The sequence below is a fragment of the Oncorhynchus masou genome, unplaced genomic scaffold (assembly GCF_036934945.1).
Source record: "Oncorhynchus masou masou isolate Uvic2021 unplaced genomic scaffold, UVic_Omas_1.1 unplaced_scaffold_117___fragment_2___debris, whole genome shotgun sequence".
Classification (NCBI taxonomy): Eukaryota; Metazoa; Chordata; class Actinopteri; order Salmoniformes; family Salmonidae; genus Oncorhynchus; species Oncorhynchus masou.
The window spans coordinates 1-15300 of record NW_027016757.1 but is presented as its reverse complement, the minus strand read 5'-3'; the positions used below and the strand labels follow the sequence as shown (position 1 = coordinate 15300).

The 15300-nt window shown below is 42.3% G+C and overlaps 1 protein-coding gene across 1 annotated transcript in view; it reads left to right on the top strand.

Moving 5' to 3' along the window:
• LOC135539127 (regulator of G-protein signaling 3-like) overlaps positions 1 to 15294 on the top strand; it is a 28240-nt gene extending 12946 nt beyond the window's left edge. Inside the window, exon 5 of the mRNA XM_064964976.1 lies at positions 15017 to 15294. Coding sequence (XP_064821048.1) covers positions 15017 to 15279 — 263 coding nt within the window. The 3' untranslated portion in view covers positions 15280 to 15294. The remainder of the gene's footprint in view (positions 1 to 15016) is intronic.
• The last annotated feature ends 6 nt before the right edge of the window (positions 15295 to 15300 follow it).

Genomic DNA, 15300 nt, shown 5'->3' with positions numbered 1-15300 from the left:
CCTGGGAGAAGAAAGAACACTCCTGGGAGAAGAAAGAACACTCCTGGGAGAATAAAGAACACTCCTGGAGAATAAAGAACACTCCTGGGAGAATAAAGAACACTCCTGGGAGAATAAAGAACACTCCTGGGAGAATAAAGAACACTCCTGGGAGAAGAAAGAACACTCCTGGGAGAAGAAAGAACACTCCTGGGAGAATAAAGAACACTCCTGGGAGAAGAAAGAACACTCCTGGGAGAATAAAGAACACTCCTGGGAGAATAAAGAACACTCCTGGGAGAATAAAGAACACTCCTGGGAGAATAAAGAACACTCCTGGGAGAAGAAAGAACACTCCTGGGAGAATAAAGAACACTCCTGGGAGAATAAAGAACACTCCTGGGAGAATAAAGAACACTCCTGGGAGAATAAAGAACACTCCTGGGAGAATAAAGAACACTCCTGGGAGAAGAAAGAACACTCCTGGGAGAATAAAGAACACTCCTGGGAGAAGAAAGAACACTCCTGGGAGAATAAAGAACACTCCTGGGAGAAGAAAGAACACTCCTGGGAGAAGAAAGAACACTCCTGGGAGAAGAAAGAACACTCCTGGGAGAAGAAAGAACACTCCTGGGAGAATAAAGAACACTCCTGGGAGAATAAAGAACACTCCTGGGAGAATAAAGAACACTCCTGGGAGAAGAAAGAACACTCCTGGGAGAAGAAAGAACACTCCTGGGAGAATAAAGAACACTCCTGGAGAATAAAGAACACTCCTGGGAGAATAAAGAACACTCCTGGAGAATAAAGAACACTCCTGGGAGAAGAAAGAACACTCCTGGGAGAATAAAGAACACTCCTGGGAGAAGAAAGAACACTCCTGGGAGAATAAAGAACACTCCTGGGAGAAGAAAGAACACTCCTGGGAGAATAAAGAACACTCCTGGGAGAATAAAGAACACTCCTGGGAGAATAAAGAACACTCCTGGGAGAATAAAGAAACACTCCTGGGAGAAGAAAGAACACTCCTGGGAGAATAAAGAACACTCCTGGGAGAATAAAGAACACTCCTGGGAGAATAAAGAACACTCCTGGGAGAAGAAAGAACACTCCTGGGAGAATAAAGAACACTCCTGGGAGAAGAAAGAACACTCCTGGGAGAAGAAAGAACACTCCTGGGAGAAGAAAGAACACTCCTGGGAGAAGAAAGAACACTCCTGGGAGAATAAAGAACACTCCTGGGAGAATAAAGAACACTCCTGGGAGAATAAAGAACACTCCTGGGAGAAGAAAGAACACTCCTGGGAGAAGAAAGAACACTCCTGGGAGAAGAAAGAACACTCCTGGGAGAAGAAAGAACACTCCTGGGAGAAGAAAACACTCCTGGAGAATAAGAACACTCCTGGGAGAATAAAGAACACTCCTGGGAGAAGAAAGAACACTCCTGGGAGAATAAAGAACACTCCTGGGAGAATAAAGAACACTCCTGGGAGAAGAAAGAACACTCCTGGGAGAAGAAAGAACACTCCTGGGAGAAGAAAGAACACTCCTGGGAGAAGAAAGAACACTCCTGGGAGAATAAAGAACACTCCTGGAGAATAAAGAACACTCCTGGGAGAATAAAGAACACTCCTGGGAGAATAAAGAACACTCCTGGGAGAATAAAGAACACTCCTGGGAGAATAAAGAACACTCCTGGGAGAATAAAGAACACTCCTGGGAGAATAAAGAACACTCCTGGGAGAATAAAGAACACTCCTGGGAGAAGAAAGAACACTCCTGGGAGAAGAAAGAACACTCCTGGTAGAAGAAAGAACACTCCTGGGAGAATAAAGAACACTCCTGGGAGAATAAAGAACACTCCTGGGAGAATAAAGAACACTCCTGGGAGAATAAAGAACACTCCTGGGAGAAGAAAGAACACTCCTGGGAGAAGAAAGAACACTCCTGGGAGAATAAAGAACACTCCTGGGAGAATAAAGAACACTCCTGGAGAATAAAGAACACTCCTGGGAGAAGAAAGAACACTCCTGGGAGAAGAAAGAACACTCCTGGGAGAATAAAGAACACTCCTGGGAGAATAAAGAACACTCCTGGGAGAATAAAGAACACTCCTGGGAGAATAAAGAACACTCCTGGGAGAATAAAGAACACTCCTGGGAGAATAAAGAACACTCCTGGGAGAAGAAAGAACACTCCTGGGAGAAGAAAGAACACTCCTGGGAGAATAAAGAACACTCCTGGGAGAAGAAAGAACACTCCTGGGAGAATAAAGAACACTCCTGGGAGAATAAAGAACACTCCTGGAGAATAAAGAACACTCCTGGGAGAATAAAGAACACTCCTGGGAGAATAAAGAACACTCCTGGGAGAATAAAGAACACTCCTGGGAGAATAAAGAACACTCCTGGGAGAAGAAAGGCGGGGTGTAAGTTTCATGATTAACTACTCATGGGGTGATTGTGATAACATACAGAAACTCAAGGCATTTTGTTCCCCCTACCCAGAATACCTCACAATCAAATGCCAACGTATTACCTCCCGAGAGAATTCTCTTTGGTTATAGTATATATATATATATATATTCCTCCTCAAGCCGATACTTTATACAAATTGGAAACCAGATATCCTGAGGCCGCCTTTATTGTAGCTGGGGATTTTAACAAAGCAAATTTAAGGAAAACGCTACCGAAGATCTACCAACAGATTGACTGTATTACTTGTGCTGGGAAAACATTGGACAACTGCTACTCAACTTTTCAAAATGCCTGCAAGGCCCTCCCCCGCCCTCCTTTTAGCAAATCTGATCACATCTCCATTTTGCTCCTCTCTACCTATAGGACGAAATTCAAACAGGAAGTACCTGTGCTAAGGTCTATTCAACGCTGTTCTGACCAATCGGAATCCATGCTTCAAGATTGTTTTGATCACGCAGACTAGGATATGACAAAGTGGAATCGCAATTCAACGGCTCAGACACAAGACGTATGTGGCAGAGTCTACAGACAATCACGACCTACAAAGGTCAAATCGTCCACGTCACAGACACTGACGCCTTGCTTTGGACAATCTAAACACCTTCTTCTCCCACAAATAGCCATCACTAACTGGCTTCCACCCGGTTACACAACCCTACACCTTAGAGGCTGCTGTCCTATGTACATAGACTTGGAATCACTGGCCACTTTAATGATGGAACACTAGAAACTTTAATAATGTTTAAATACTGATTTACTCATCTCATATGTATATACTGTATTCTATTCTACTGTATTTTGGTCAATGCCACTCTGACATTGCTCAATCTAATATTTATATTTTTCTTAATTCCATTATTTTACTTTTAGATTGTGTGTATTGTTGTGAATTGTAAGATACTACTGCACTGTTGGAGCTAGGAACACAAGCATTTAGTTAGATACTACTACACTGTTGGAGCTAGGAACACAAGCATTTAGTTAGATACTACTGCACTGTTGGAGCTAGGAACACAAGCATTTAGTTAGATACTACTACACTGTTGGAGCTAGGAACACAAGCATTTAGTTAGATACTACTACACTGTTGGAGCTAGGAACACAAGCATTTAGTTAGATACTACTGCACTGTTGGAGCTAGGAACACAAGCATTTAGTTACATATTACTGTGCTTTTGGAGCTAGGAACACAAGCATTTAGTTAGATACTACTACACTGTTGGAGCTAGAAACACAAGCATTTAGTTAGATACTACTACACTGTTGGAGCTAGGAACACACGCATTTAGTTAGATACCACTGCACTGTTGGAGCTAGGAACACAAGCATTTAGTTAGATACCAATGCGCTGTTGGAGCTAGGAACACAAGCATTTAGTTAGATACTACTGCACTGTTGGAGCTATACACCCGCAATAGCATCTGCTAAATATGTGTACGTGACCAATAAAAATGTATTTGAACGAGCAACAACTGCCCTCCTTTCATACAGCGTCTCAGAGAATAAGATCAGGTCCATGTCATCTTATTCATTGTGATCTAAAAGGGAGAACTGATTCTAGGTCAGCACTCCTACTCTGAGACGCTTCATGAATAAAGTCCCAGTTCTCAGATTGATTGTTCTACGTGACAAGGGTCATGGGTGGGACCTTGGAACCATTTTTAATAGGTGTGCCTACTGAATCCCAAATGGCACCCTCTTCTCCCTATATAGTGCACCACTTTTGACTATTGACTCTGGTTAAAAGTAGTGCACTAAATAGGGAACAGGGTGCCATTTGGGGACACACGCCGTGACCAAGGAAGATATAGTAATGTCTTATTTACTTCCTCATTCCTTCTAGAATTTCTCCTGTCCTGTTACTAACACCCTTATTATTCCACCACACCACACACTGTTGTGACAGTTTGTTGTCGTTATCTTGTAAAACAGGTTTAGGCAACCCTGGTCCTGGAGGGGGCCCGCAGGTACGTCGTGTTTTTTGATTTAACTGACCTGGAAGACCAGGTGTGTTGAATTTAGTCAATCACTGAACTGATCAATTAGCTCAGTTGTTCAGGTGTGGGCGCCTAGTTAGTACTTGCGGCAGTCCAGGAACAGGGTTACCTACCCCTGTCGTACGGGATCAAAATAACTAAGGGATGGTGTTTTCAGTGACCTTCCTTTTGATAGTCACATTCCAGGAAAGCTTCCATGCTTCCATGTCCATGCTCTTCTAGGGAAATTGTTGTCAGTTAAAGATAAACCCTAGGTTGTCATGGCTACATGTGCCCCCACCTACACACACACACACACTCACACACACACACACCATACTTTAGTGTAGTCCTATTAGAATGTGGAACATTAGAGAACCATTAATGCTAACAGTGCATTAGGAAAGTATTCAGACCCCTTGACTTTTTCCATCTTTTTGTTATGTTACAGCCTTGTTCTAAAATCGATTAAATTACATTTTTTGCCCGCATTAATCTACACACAATATCCCATAATAAAAAAGTGTAAACAGGTTTTTAGAAATTTGACCAAATGCATTAAAAATAAAAGCAGATACCTTATTTACAGTTGTGCACAAAAGTTTAGAGAATGACACAAATATTAATTTTCACAAAGTCTGCTGCTTCAGTGTCTTTAGATATTTTTGTCAGATGTTACTATGGAATACTGAAGTATAATTACAAGCATTTCATAAGTGTCAAAGGCTTTTATTGACAATTACATGAAGTTGATACAAAGAGTCAATAGTTGTTAGTGTTGACTCTGCAAACCTCTGCAATCCGCCCTGGCATGCTGTCCAATTAACTTCTGGGGCACATCCTGACTGATGGCAGCCCATTCTTGCATAATCAATGCTTGGAGTTTGTCAGAATTTGTGGGGTTTTGTTTGCCACCCACCTCTTGAGGATTAACCACAAGTTTTCAGTGGGATTAAAGTCTGGGGAGTTTCCTGGCTATGGACCCAACATATCCATGTTTTGTTCCCCGAGACACTTAGTTATCACTTTTGCCTTATGGAAAGGTACTCCATTATGCTGGAAAAGGCATTGCTCATCACCAAACTGTTCCTGGATGGTTGGGAGAAGTTGCTCTCGGAGGATGTGTTGGTACCATTCTTTATTCATGGCTGTGTCATTAGGCAAAATTGTGAGTGAGCCCACTCCCTTGGCTGAGAAGCAACCCCACACATGAATGGGCTCAGGATGCTTTACTGTTGACATGACACAGGACTGATGGTAGCGCTCACCTTATCTTCTCCGGACAAGATTTTTTCCGGATGCCCTAAACAATCGGAAAGGGGATTCATCAGAGAAAATGACTTTACCCCAAGTCCCCTCAGCAGTCCAATCCCTGTACCTTTTGCAGAATATCAGTCTGTCCCAGATGTTTTTCCTGGAGAGAAGTGGCTTCTTTGCTGCCCTTCTTGACACCAGGTAATCCTCCAAAAGTCTTTGCCTCACTGTGCGTGCAGATGCACTCACACCTGCCTGCTGCCATTCCTGAGCAAGCTCTGTACTGGTGGTGCCCCGATCCTGCAGCTGAATCAACTTTAGGAGACGGTCCTGGCGCTTGTTGGACTTTCTTGGGCGCCCTGAAGTCTTCTTCACAACAATTGATTCGCTCTCCTTGAAGTTCTTGATGATCCAATAAATGATTGATGTAGGTGCAATCTTACTGGCAGCAATATCCTTGCCTGTGAAGACCTTTTTTGTGCAAAGCAATGATGATGGCACATGTTTCCTTGCAGGTAACCATGGTTGACAGAGGAAGAACAATGATTCCAAGCACCACACTCCTTTTGAAGCTTCCAGTCTGTTATTCGATCTCAATCAGCATGACAGAGAATTCTCCAGCCTTGTCCTCATCAACACTCACACCTGTGTTAACGAGAGAATCACTGACATGATGTCAGCTGTTCCTTTTGTGGCAGGGCTGAAATGCAGTGGAAATGTTTTTGGGGGGTTTCAGTTCATTTCCATGGCAAAGAGGGACTTTGCAATTAATTGCAATTCATCTGATCACTCTTCATAACATTCTGGAGTATATGTAAATTGCCATCATTCAAACTGAGGCAGCAGACTTTGTGAAAATTTATATTTGTTTCATTCTCAAAACCTTTGGCCACAACTTTACATAGGTATTTAGACCCTTTGCTATGTGACTCAAAATTGAACTCAGGTGCATCCTGTTTCAATTGACCATGATTGAGACATTTCAACAACTTGATTGGAGTCCACCTGTGGTAAATTCAATTCATTGAACATGATTTGCAAATGTACACACACATGTCTCAGATCAAAAGCCAAGTCATGAGGTCGAAGAAATAGTCCGTAGAGCTCCGAGAACTGATTGTGTCGAGGCACAGGTCTGGGGAAGGGTTCCGAAACATATCTGCTGCATTGAAGGTCCCCAAACACATTGGCCTCCATCATTCTGAAAAGGAAGAAGTTTGGAACTACCAAAACTCTTCCTAGAGCTGGCCGCCTGGCCAAACTGAACAATCAGGAGGAGAAGGGCTTTGGTCAGGGAGGTGACCAACAACCCAATGGTCACTCTGACAGAGCTCCAGAGTTCCTCTGTGGAGATGGGAGAACCTTCCAGAAGGACAACCATCTTTGCAGCACTCCACCAATCAGGCCTTTATAGTAGAGAGGCAAGACGGAAGCCACTCCTCAGTAAAAGGCACATGACAGCCCGCTTGGAGTTTGCCAAAAGGCACCTAAAGACTCTCAGACCATGAGAAACACGATTCTCTGGTCTGATTAAACCAAGATTGAACTATTTGGCCTGAATGCCAAGCGTCACGTCTGGAGGAAACCTGGCACCAACCCTACGGTGAAGCATGGTGGTGGCAGCATCATGCTGTGGGGATGTTTCTCAGCGGCAGGGACTGGGAGACTAGTCAGGATGAGGCAAAGATGAACTGAGCAAAGTACAGAGAGATCCTTGATGAAAACCTGCTCCAGAGCGCTCAGGACCTCAGACTGGTGTGAAGGTTGACCTTCCAACAGGACAACGACCCTCAGCACACAGCCAAGACAACGCAGGAGGCTTCGGAACAAGTCTCTGAATGTCCTTGTTAGACCAGCCTGAGCCCGGACTTCAACCCTTCCGCCTCTGTACTAAGCAAAGGGCATAAAATATTTATGTAAATGTGATGAATTTTTTATTTGTTTTTATAAATTTGCCAACATTTCTAAAAACCTGTTTTCTCTTTGTCATTGTGGGGTGTTGTGTGTGATGAGGGGGGGGGGAAACAATTTAATCAATTTCAGAATAAGGCCGTAACATAACAAATGTGGAAAAAGTCAAGGGGCCTGAATACTTTCCGAATGCACTGTATATGGAGCCTGTAGACATATAGGCTATATTCCTACATTTCAATGGCTGGGTTTAGACAGGCAGTCCATCTCTGATCTTTTGCCCAATTATTGGCAAAAGAGCTTATCTGGTTGGCCAAAAGGCAAGAATAAACTCAGCCAATATGTTCCTCTCAGATTATACACTGTATTGTCCGTTCTGATGGAATGGAAATGTCTTTATAGCTGGCTCACACATAGCATTCAGACAGAATACAAAAACAGTCTAAATGATAGCCTCATAAATACTATCATCAGTCTACTGTTATTGAAATTAAAAGCTTTCTTGGACTGCTTTCATCTACTTTCTATCTACTACCAGGGATTAAATGTCATATACATATACAGAAAGATTGATTTATTTCAGCTTTTATTTCTTTCATCACATTCCCAGTGGATCAGAAGTTTACATACACTAAATTAGTATTTGGTAGCATTGCCGTTAGATTTTTTAACTTGGGTCAAACGTTTCAGGTAGCCTTCCACAAGCTTCCCACAATAAGTTGAGTGAATGTTGGCCTATTCCTAAATGTATTTAGAACCATATTAATATTTTTAGGTTACCAGGTGCCTATTTTCAATCACCAGTTGCACAGAGGTATATCTTAATCCGCATCCATCAAAATATTTTAAACAGTCCATAGTGTCAGTGTTGATTAACTAGTGTCAGTGATTAACTAGTGTCAGTGTTGATTAACTTGTGTCAGTGATTAACTAGTGTCAGTGTTGATTAACTTGTGTCAGTGATTAACTAGTGGCAGTGATTAATTAGTGTCAGTGATTAACTAGTGTCAGTGATTAATTCGTGTCAGTGATTAACTAGTGTCAGTGATCAACTAGTGTCAGTGATTAACTAGTGTCAGTGATTAACTAGTGTCAGTGTTGATTAGTGTCAGTGATCAACTAGTGTCAGTGATTAGTTAGTGTCAGTGATCAACTAGTGTCAGTGATTAACTAGTGTCAGTGTTGATTAGTGTCAGTGATTAACTAGTGTCAGTGTTTATTAATTGGTGTCAGTGATTAACTAGTGTCAGTGATTAACTAGTGGCAGTGTTGATTAATTGGTGTCAGTGATTAACTAGTGTCAGTGATGAACTAGTGTCAGTGATTAACTATTGTCAGTGTTGATTAATTGGTGTCAGTGAATAACCAGTGTCAGTGATTAACTAGTGTCAGTGATGAACTAGTGTTGGTGTTGATTAATTGGTGTCAGTGATGAACTAGTGTTGGTGTTGATTAATTGGTGTCAGTGGTGAACTAGTGTTGGTGTTGATTAATTGGTGTCAGTGATTAACTAGTGTCAGTGTTGATTAATTGGTGTCAGTGATAAACTAGTGTCAGTGTTGATTAATTGGTGTCAGTGAATAACCAGTGTCAGTGATTAACTAGTGTAAGTGTTGATTAATTGGTGTCAGTGAATAACCAGTGTCAGTGATTAACTAGTGTCAGTGATTAACTAGTGTCAGTGTTGATTAATTGGTGTCAGTGATGAACTAGTGTCAGTGTTGATTAATTGGTGTCAGTGATGAACTAGTGTCAGTGTTGATTAATTGGTGTCAGTGAATAACCAGTGTCAGTGATTAACTAGTGTTGGTGATTAACTAGTGTCAGTGATGATTAACTAGTGTCAGTGATGAACTAGTGTCAGTGTTGATTAATTGGTGTCAGTATTTAACTAGTGTCAGTGTTGATTAATTGGTGTCAGTGAATAACCAGTGTCAGTGATTAACTAGTGTTGGTGATTAACTAGTGTCAGTGATGATTAACTAGTGTCAGTGATGAACTAGTGTCAGTGTTGATTAATTGGTGTCAGTATTTAACTAGTGTCAGTGTTGATTAATTGGTGTCAGTGATTAACTAGTGTCAGTGATTAACTGGTGTCAGTGATGAACTAGTGTCAGTGATTAACTAGTGTCAGTGTTGATTAATTGCTGTCAGTGATTAACTAGTGTCAGTGTTGATTAATTGGTGTCAGTGTATAACCAGTGTCAGTGATTAACTAGTGTCAGTGATTAACTAGTGTCAGTGATTAACTAATGTCAGTGATGAACTAGTGTCAGTGTTGATTAATTGGTGTCAGTGATTAACTAGTGTCAGTGTTGATTAATTGGTGTCAGTGATGAACTAGTGTCAGTGTTGATTAATTGGTGTCAGTGAATAACCAGTGTCAGTGATTAACTAGTGTAAGTGTTGATTAATTGGTGTCAGTGAATAACCAGTGTCAGTGATTAACTAGTGTTGGTGATTAACTAGTGTCAGTGATGATTAACTAGTGTCAGTGATGAACTAGTGTCAGTGTTGATTAATTGGTGTCAGTATTTAGCTAGTGTCAGTGTTGATTAATTGGTGTTATTGATTAACTAGTGTCAGTGTTGATTAATTGGTGTCAGTGTTGATTAGTTGGTGTCAGTGATGAACTAGTGTCAGTGATTAACTAGTGTCAGTGTTGATTAATTAGTGTCAGTGATTAACTAGTGTCAGTGATTAACTAGTGTTGGTGATTAACTAGTGTCAGTGTTGATTAATTAGTGTCAGTGATTAACTAGTGTCAGTGATTAACTAGTGTTGGTGATTAACTACTGTCAGTGTTGATTAATTAGTGTCAGTGATTAACTAGTGTAAGTGTTGATTAATTAGTGCCAGTGATTAACTAGTGTCTTTGATTAACGAGTGTCAGTGTTGATTAATTGGTGTCAGTGAATAACCAGTGTCAGTGTTGATTAATTGGTGTCAGTGATTAACTAGTGTCAGTGATTAACTAGTGTCAGTGTTGATTAATTAGTGTCAGTGGTTAACTAGTGTCAGTGTTGATTAACTAGTGTCAGTGTTGATTAATTAGTGTCAGTGATTAACTAGTGTCAGTGATTAACTAGTGTCAGTGTTGATGAATTGGTGTCAGTGAGGAACTAGTGTCAGTGTTGATTAATTGGTGTCAGTGATTAACTAGTGCCAGTGATTAACTAGTGTCTTTGATTAACGAGTGTCAGTGTTGATTAATTGGTGTCAGTGAATAACCAGTGTCAGTGAATTAACTAGTGTTGGTGATTAACTAGTGTCAGTGATTAACTAGTGTCAGTGTTGATTAATTGGTGTCAGTGATTAACTAGTGTCAGTGTTGATTAATTGGTGTCAGTGATTAACTAGTGTCAGTGTTGATTAATTGGTGTCAGTGATTAACTAGTGTCAGTGATTAACTAGTGTCAGTGTTGATTAATTGGTGTCAGTGAATAACCAATGTCAATGATGAACTAGTGTCAGTGTTGATTTATTACTGTCAGTGATTAACTAGTGTCAGTGTTTATTAATTGGTGTCAGTGATTAACCAGTGTCAGTGATGAACTAGTGTCAGTGTTGATTAATTAGTGTCAGTGATTAACTAGTGTCAGTGTTGATTAATTGGTGTCAGTGTTGATTAGTTGGTGTCAGTGATGAACTAGTATCAGTGATTAACTAGTGTCAGTGTTGATTAATTGGTGTCAGTGATGAACTAATGTCAGTGATTAACTAGTGTCAGTGTTGATTAATTGGTGTCAGTGATTAACTAGTGTCAGTGATTAACTAGTGTCCGTGTTGATTAATTGGTGTCAGTGATTAACCAGTGTCAGTGATGAACTAGTGTCAGTGTTGATTAATTGGTGTCAGTGCTGAACTAGTGCCAGTGATTAACTAGTGTCAGTGTTGATTAACTAGTGTCAGTGATTAACTAGTGTCAGTGATGAACTAGTGTCAGTGATTAACTAGTGACAGTGTTGATTAATTGGTGTCAGTGATGAACTAGTGTCAGTGATTAACTAGTGTCAGTGTTGATTAATTGGTGTCATTTACATTACATTTAAGTCATTTAGCAGACGCTCTTATCCAGAGCGACTTACAAATTGGTGAATTCACCTTCTGACATCCAGTGGAACAGCCACTTTACAATAGTGCATCTAAATCATTTAAGGGGGGGTGAGAAGGATTACTTTATCCTATCCTAGGTATTCCTTGAAGAGGTGGGGTTTCAGGTGTCTCCGGAAGGTGGTGATTGACTCCGCTGTCCTGGCGTCGTGAGGGAGTCAGTGATGGATTAGTGTCAGTGTTTATTAATTGGTGTCAGTGATTAACTAGTGTCAGTGTTTATTAATTGGTGTCAGTGATTAACTAGTGTCAGTGATTAACTAGGGTCAGTGATGTATTAGTGTCAGTGATTAACTAGTGTCAGTGATTAACTAGTGTCAGTGTTGATGAATTGGTGTCAGTGATGAACTAGTGTCAGTGATTAACTAGTGTCAGTGATGAATTGGTGTCAGTGATTAACTAGTGTCAGTGATGAACTAGTGTCAGTGATTAACGAGTGTCAGTGATGAACTAGTGTCAGTGATTAACGAGTGTCAGTGTTGATTAATCACATGTCACAAACCTGCAATAAAGAGGTGATTGTGTCTGTAATTTGTCTGTGTTTCTGGGATTTATTCTCAAATGAACAGTTCCTTGTCTGGTTGTAAGGTCTCTAATATGTTTTATTTGATTGTATATCAGCTCTCAGTACATCAGCTTTGTGAATACATTGTGCTGCTTATCATATAGCATCGCCAATGCAGGACCACAGAGTGATGGCATTACTGGCCTTGTGGGCATCTGTCATCTGAAGCAGAGAACAGCTAAACTCAGACAGTGTTTACATGTTGACGTTCTCAATTTAAAATGGTACCAGTAGACAATGTATATAAGGTAAAGAATATACCAGATTTTGTACATGCCTTTTAAATTTTAAGTGCTGACATCAAATGTTTTGCCAAATCCATCCCTTGTATGAAAATAAGGAGATGAGCATTACAGGAAACATTCTACGAGGTTAATTTTATTTAATTTATTTTAGCAATATTGCTAGCAAAATCATTGCAGCTCCTATAGTATTTATTTTATTTAACCAGGCAAGTCAGTTAAGAACAAATTCTAATTTTCAATGATGGCCTAGGAACAGTGGGTTAACTGCCTCTTCAGGGGCAGAACGACAGATTTGTACCTTGTCAGCTCGGGGGATTGAACTTGCAACCTTTCGGTTACTAGTCCAACGCTCTAACCACTAGACTACCCTGCCATGCCCTTGTAACCATGAACTATCTATGCATCATTGACCCTGCATAAGCTACCGACTGGGCTAACAGAGGAAACTTTTTAGGTCAATAACGTGCTGTTTTTATTTTTTTAAATTGCTTTCTAATAGTAGGTAGCTAGTAGCTAGCTAGGTTAGTTCGTTATACCTACTACTGTAGGTAACTTACAAGGTTAGCTGACTTTTCAACAACAACAAAAATAACTCAATGTGGCTAGCTACTTGTCCCTCATGCTAGCCTTTACAGCCAAATATCAGTTACGTCAAGAATAAAGCCTATTTTTATGGCCAGCATTGTAAACTGTTGCTCCTACGGCACTAGCCTGGTGACGCCTTCAGCTCCGCCCAAGCAAAGCATTTGATTGTTTGGCGAGTTGCGAGGCGTCACTGATTGACATCTGGTGCTGACCCCTCCTGAGCTGATTTCTGCCATGGAACCTCCCCAGGCTTCCCGTTTTTCTGGTCTGCAATGAGGCTAGGTATGGGTGTGTGTGTGTGTGTGTGGGGGGGGGGGGGGGGCGTATGGGTGTGGGGGGGGGGGGGGGGCGTATGGGTGTGTGTGGGGGGGGGGCGTATGGGTGTGTGTGGGGGGGGGCGTATGGGTGTGTGTGTGTGGGGGGGCGTATGGGTGTGTGTGATGCCCTGTCTATCCCAGTCACGGTGTGTGAACAATGACATGTTGTAACCACTGTGTCAGCAATCCGCTGGACTCCTTCGTTTCCCCACCCCCACTCAGTCTGCACAAAAACATGTTGCAACCCACTGTCTTAGCAGAGAGAGAGAGAGAGAGAGAGAGAGAGAGAGAGAGAGAGAGAGAGAGAGAGAGAGAGAGAGAGAGAGAGAGAGAGAGAGAGACAAGAGAGAGAGAGAGAGAGAGAGATAGTAAAGGGGGTGGATGTGTAACTGATTAAAGAGAGAGAGAGAGAGAGAGAGATAGTAAAGGGGGTGGATGTGTAACTGATTAAAGAGAGAGAGAGAGAGAGGGAGAGAGAGAGAGAGAGAGAGAGAGACAAAGAGAGAGAGAGAGAGAGAGAGAGAGATAGTAAAGGGGTGGATGTGTAACTGATTAAAGAGAGAGAGAGAGAGAGAGAGAGAGAGAGAGAGAGAGAGAGAGAGAGAGAGTAGTAAAGGGGTGGATGTGTGACTGATTAAAGAGAGAGAGAGAGAGAGAGAGAGAGAGAGAGAGAGAGAGAGAGAGACAGATAGTAAAGGGGTGGATGTGTGACTGATTAAATATCCTATGATTGATTAGTACTTTACAGACTGTATAGTTCTGTATCTGTGTGTGTGTGTGTGTGTGTGTGTGTGTGTGTGTGTGTGTGTGTGTGTGTGTGTGTGTGTGTGTGTGTGTGTGTGTGTGTGTGTGTGTGTGTGTGTGTGTGTTAACTTTTTTGAAACATCAGGATTTTTTCAGGTCCTGAATTTGTTCAGATGCTTTTTTTAGTTTAAGGGTTTTGGAGGTTAGGATTAAGATTTTTACTCCAAAAAGTCACAAATAAAGCTGTGTCTGTGTGTGTTTGCATGTCAGTGTATTGGCCAATGGGGTGTGTGTTTGCAAGTCAGTGTATTGGCCAATGGGGTGTGTGTTTGCATGTCAGTGTATTGGCCAATGGGGTGTGTGTTTGCATGTCAGTGTATTGGCCAATGGGGTGCATCCCATCTGTCTCCCCTTCCTCATCTTCCACTCTAGTGACTTCCTAAATGTACTTTCATAAACCCTAATACTCCTCCTCCCTCTCTCCCCTCCCCCCCTCCCCCCCCTCTCCCCTCCCCCTTTCTCCCATCCTCGCCCCCCACTCCACCCCTCCTCCCTCTTTCCCTTCCCCCCTCGTCCCTCCTCCCTCTCTCCCTTCCCCCTTTCTCGCCCCCACCCCACCCCTCCTCCCTCTCTCCCTTCCCCCTCTCCCCCCCCCCTTTCTCCCTTCCTCGCCCCCACCCCACCCCTGCTCCCTCTCTCCCTTCCCCCCTCGTCCCTCCCCCCTTTCTCCCTTCCTCCCCCCACCCCACCCCTCCCCCCTCTTTCCCTTCCCCCTCCCCCTCTCTCCCTTCCTCGCCCCCCACTCAAACCCTCCCCCTCTCTCCCTTCCTTGTCCCCACCCCCTCTCCAGTGGGTGTGTCTGTGTTTGGAGCATTCCTTCGCTCAGAGTTTAGTGAGGAGAATCTGCAGTTCTATCTGGCCTGTGAGCAGTACAGAAACTCGTCCAACAACTTCAGCCTGCACAGACGGGCCAAGGCGATCACTGCCACCTATATTGATGCGGGAGCGCCGCGAGAGGTATACAGCATTCGTCTATACTTGAAGCTGCCTTACCGGCCTTTCTATCGGTTTATCTGTAAATGGGCTTCTCTTTATCCATCTACCATTCTGTAATCTTCTTCCTTCTGCACGATG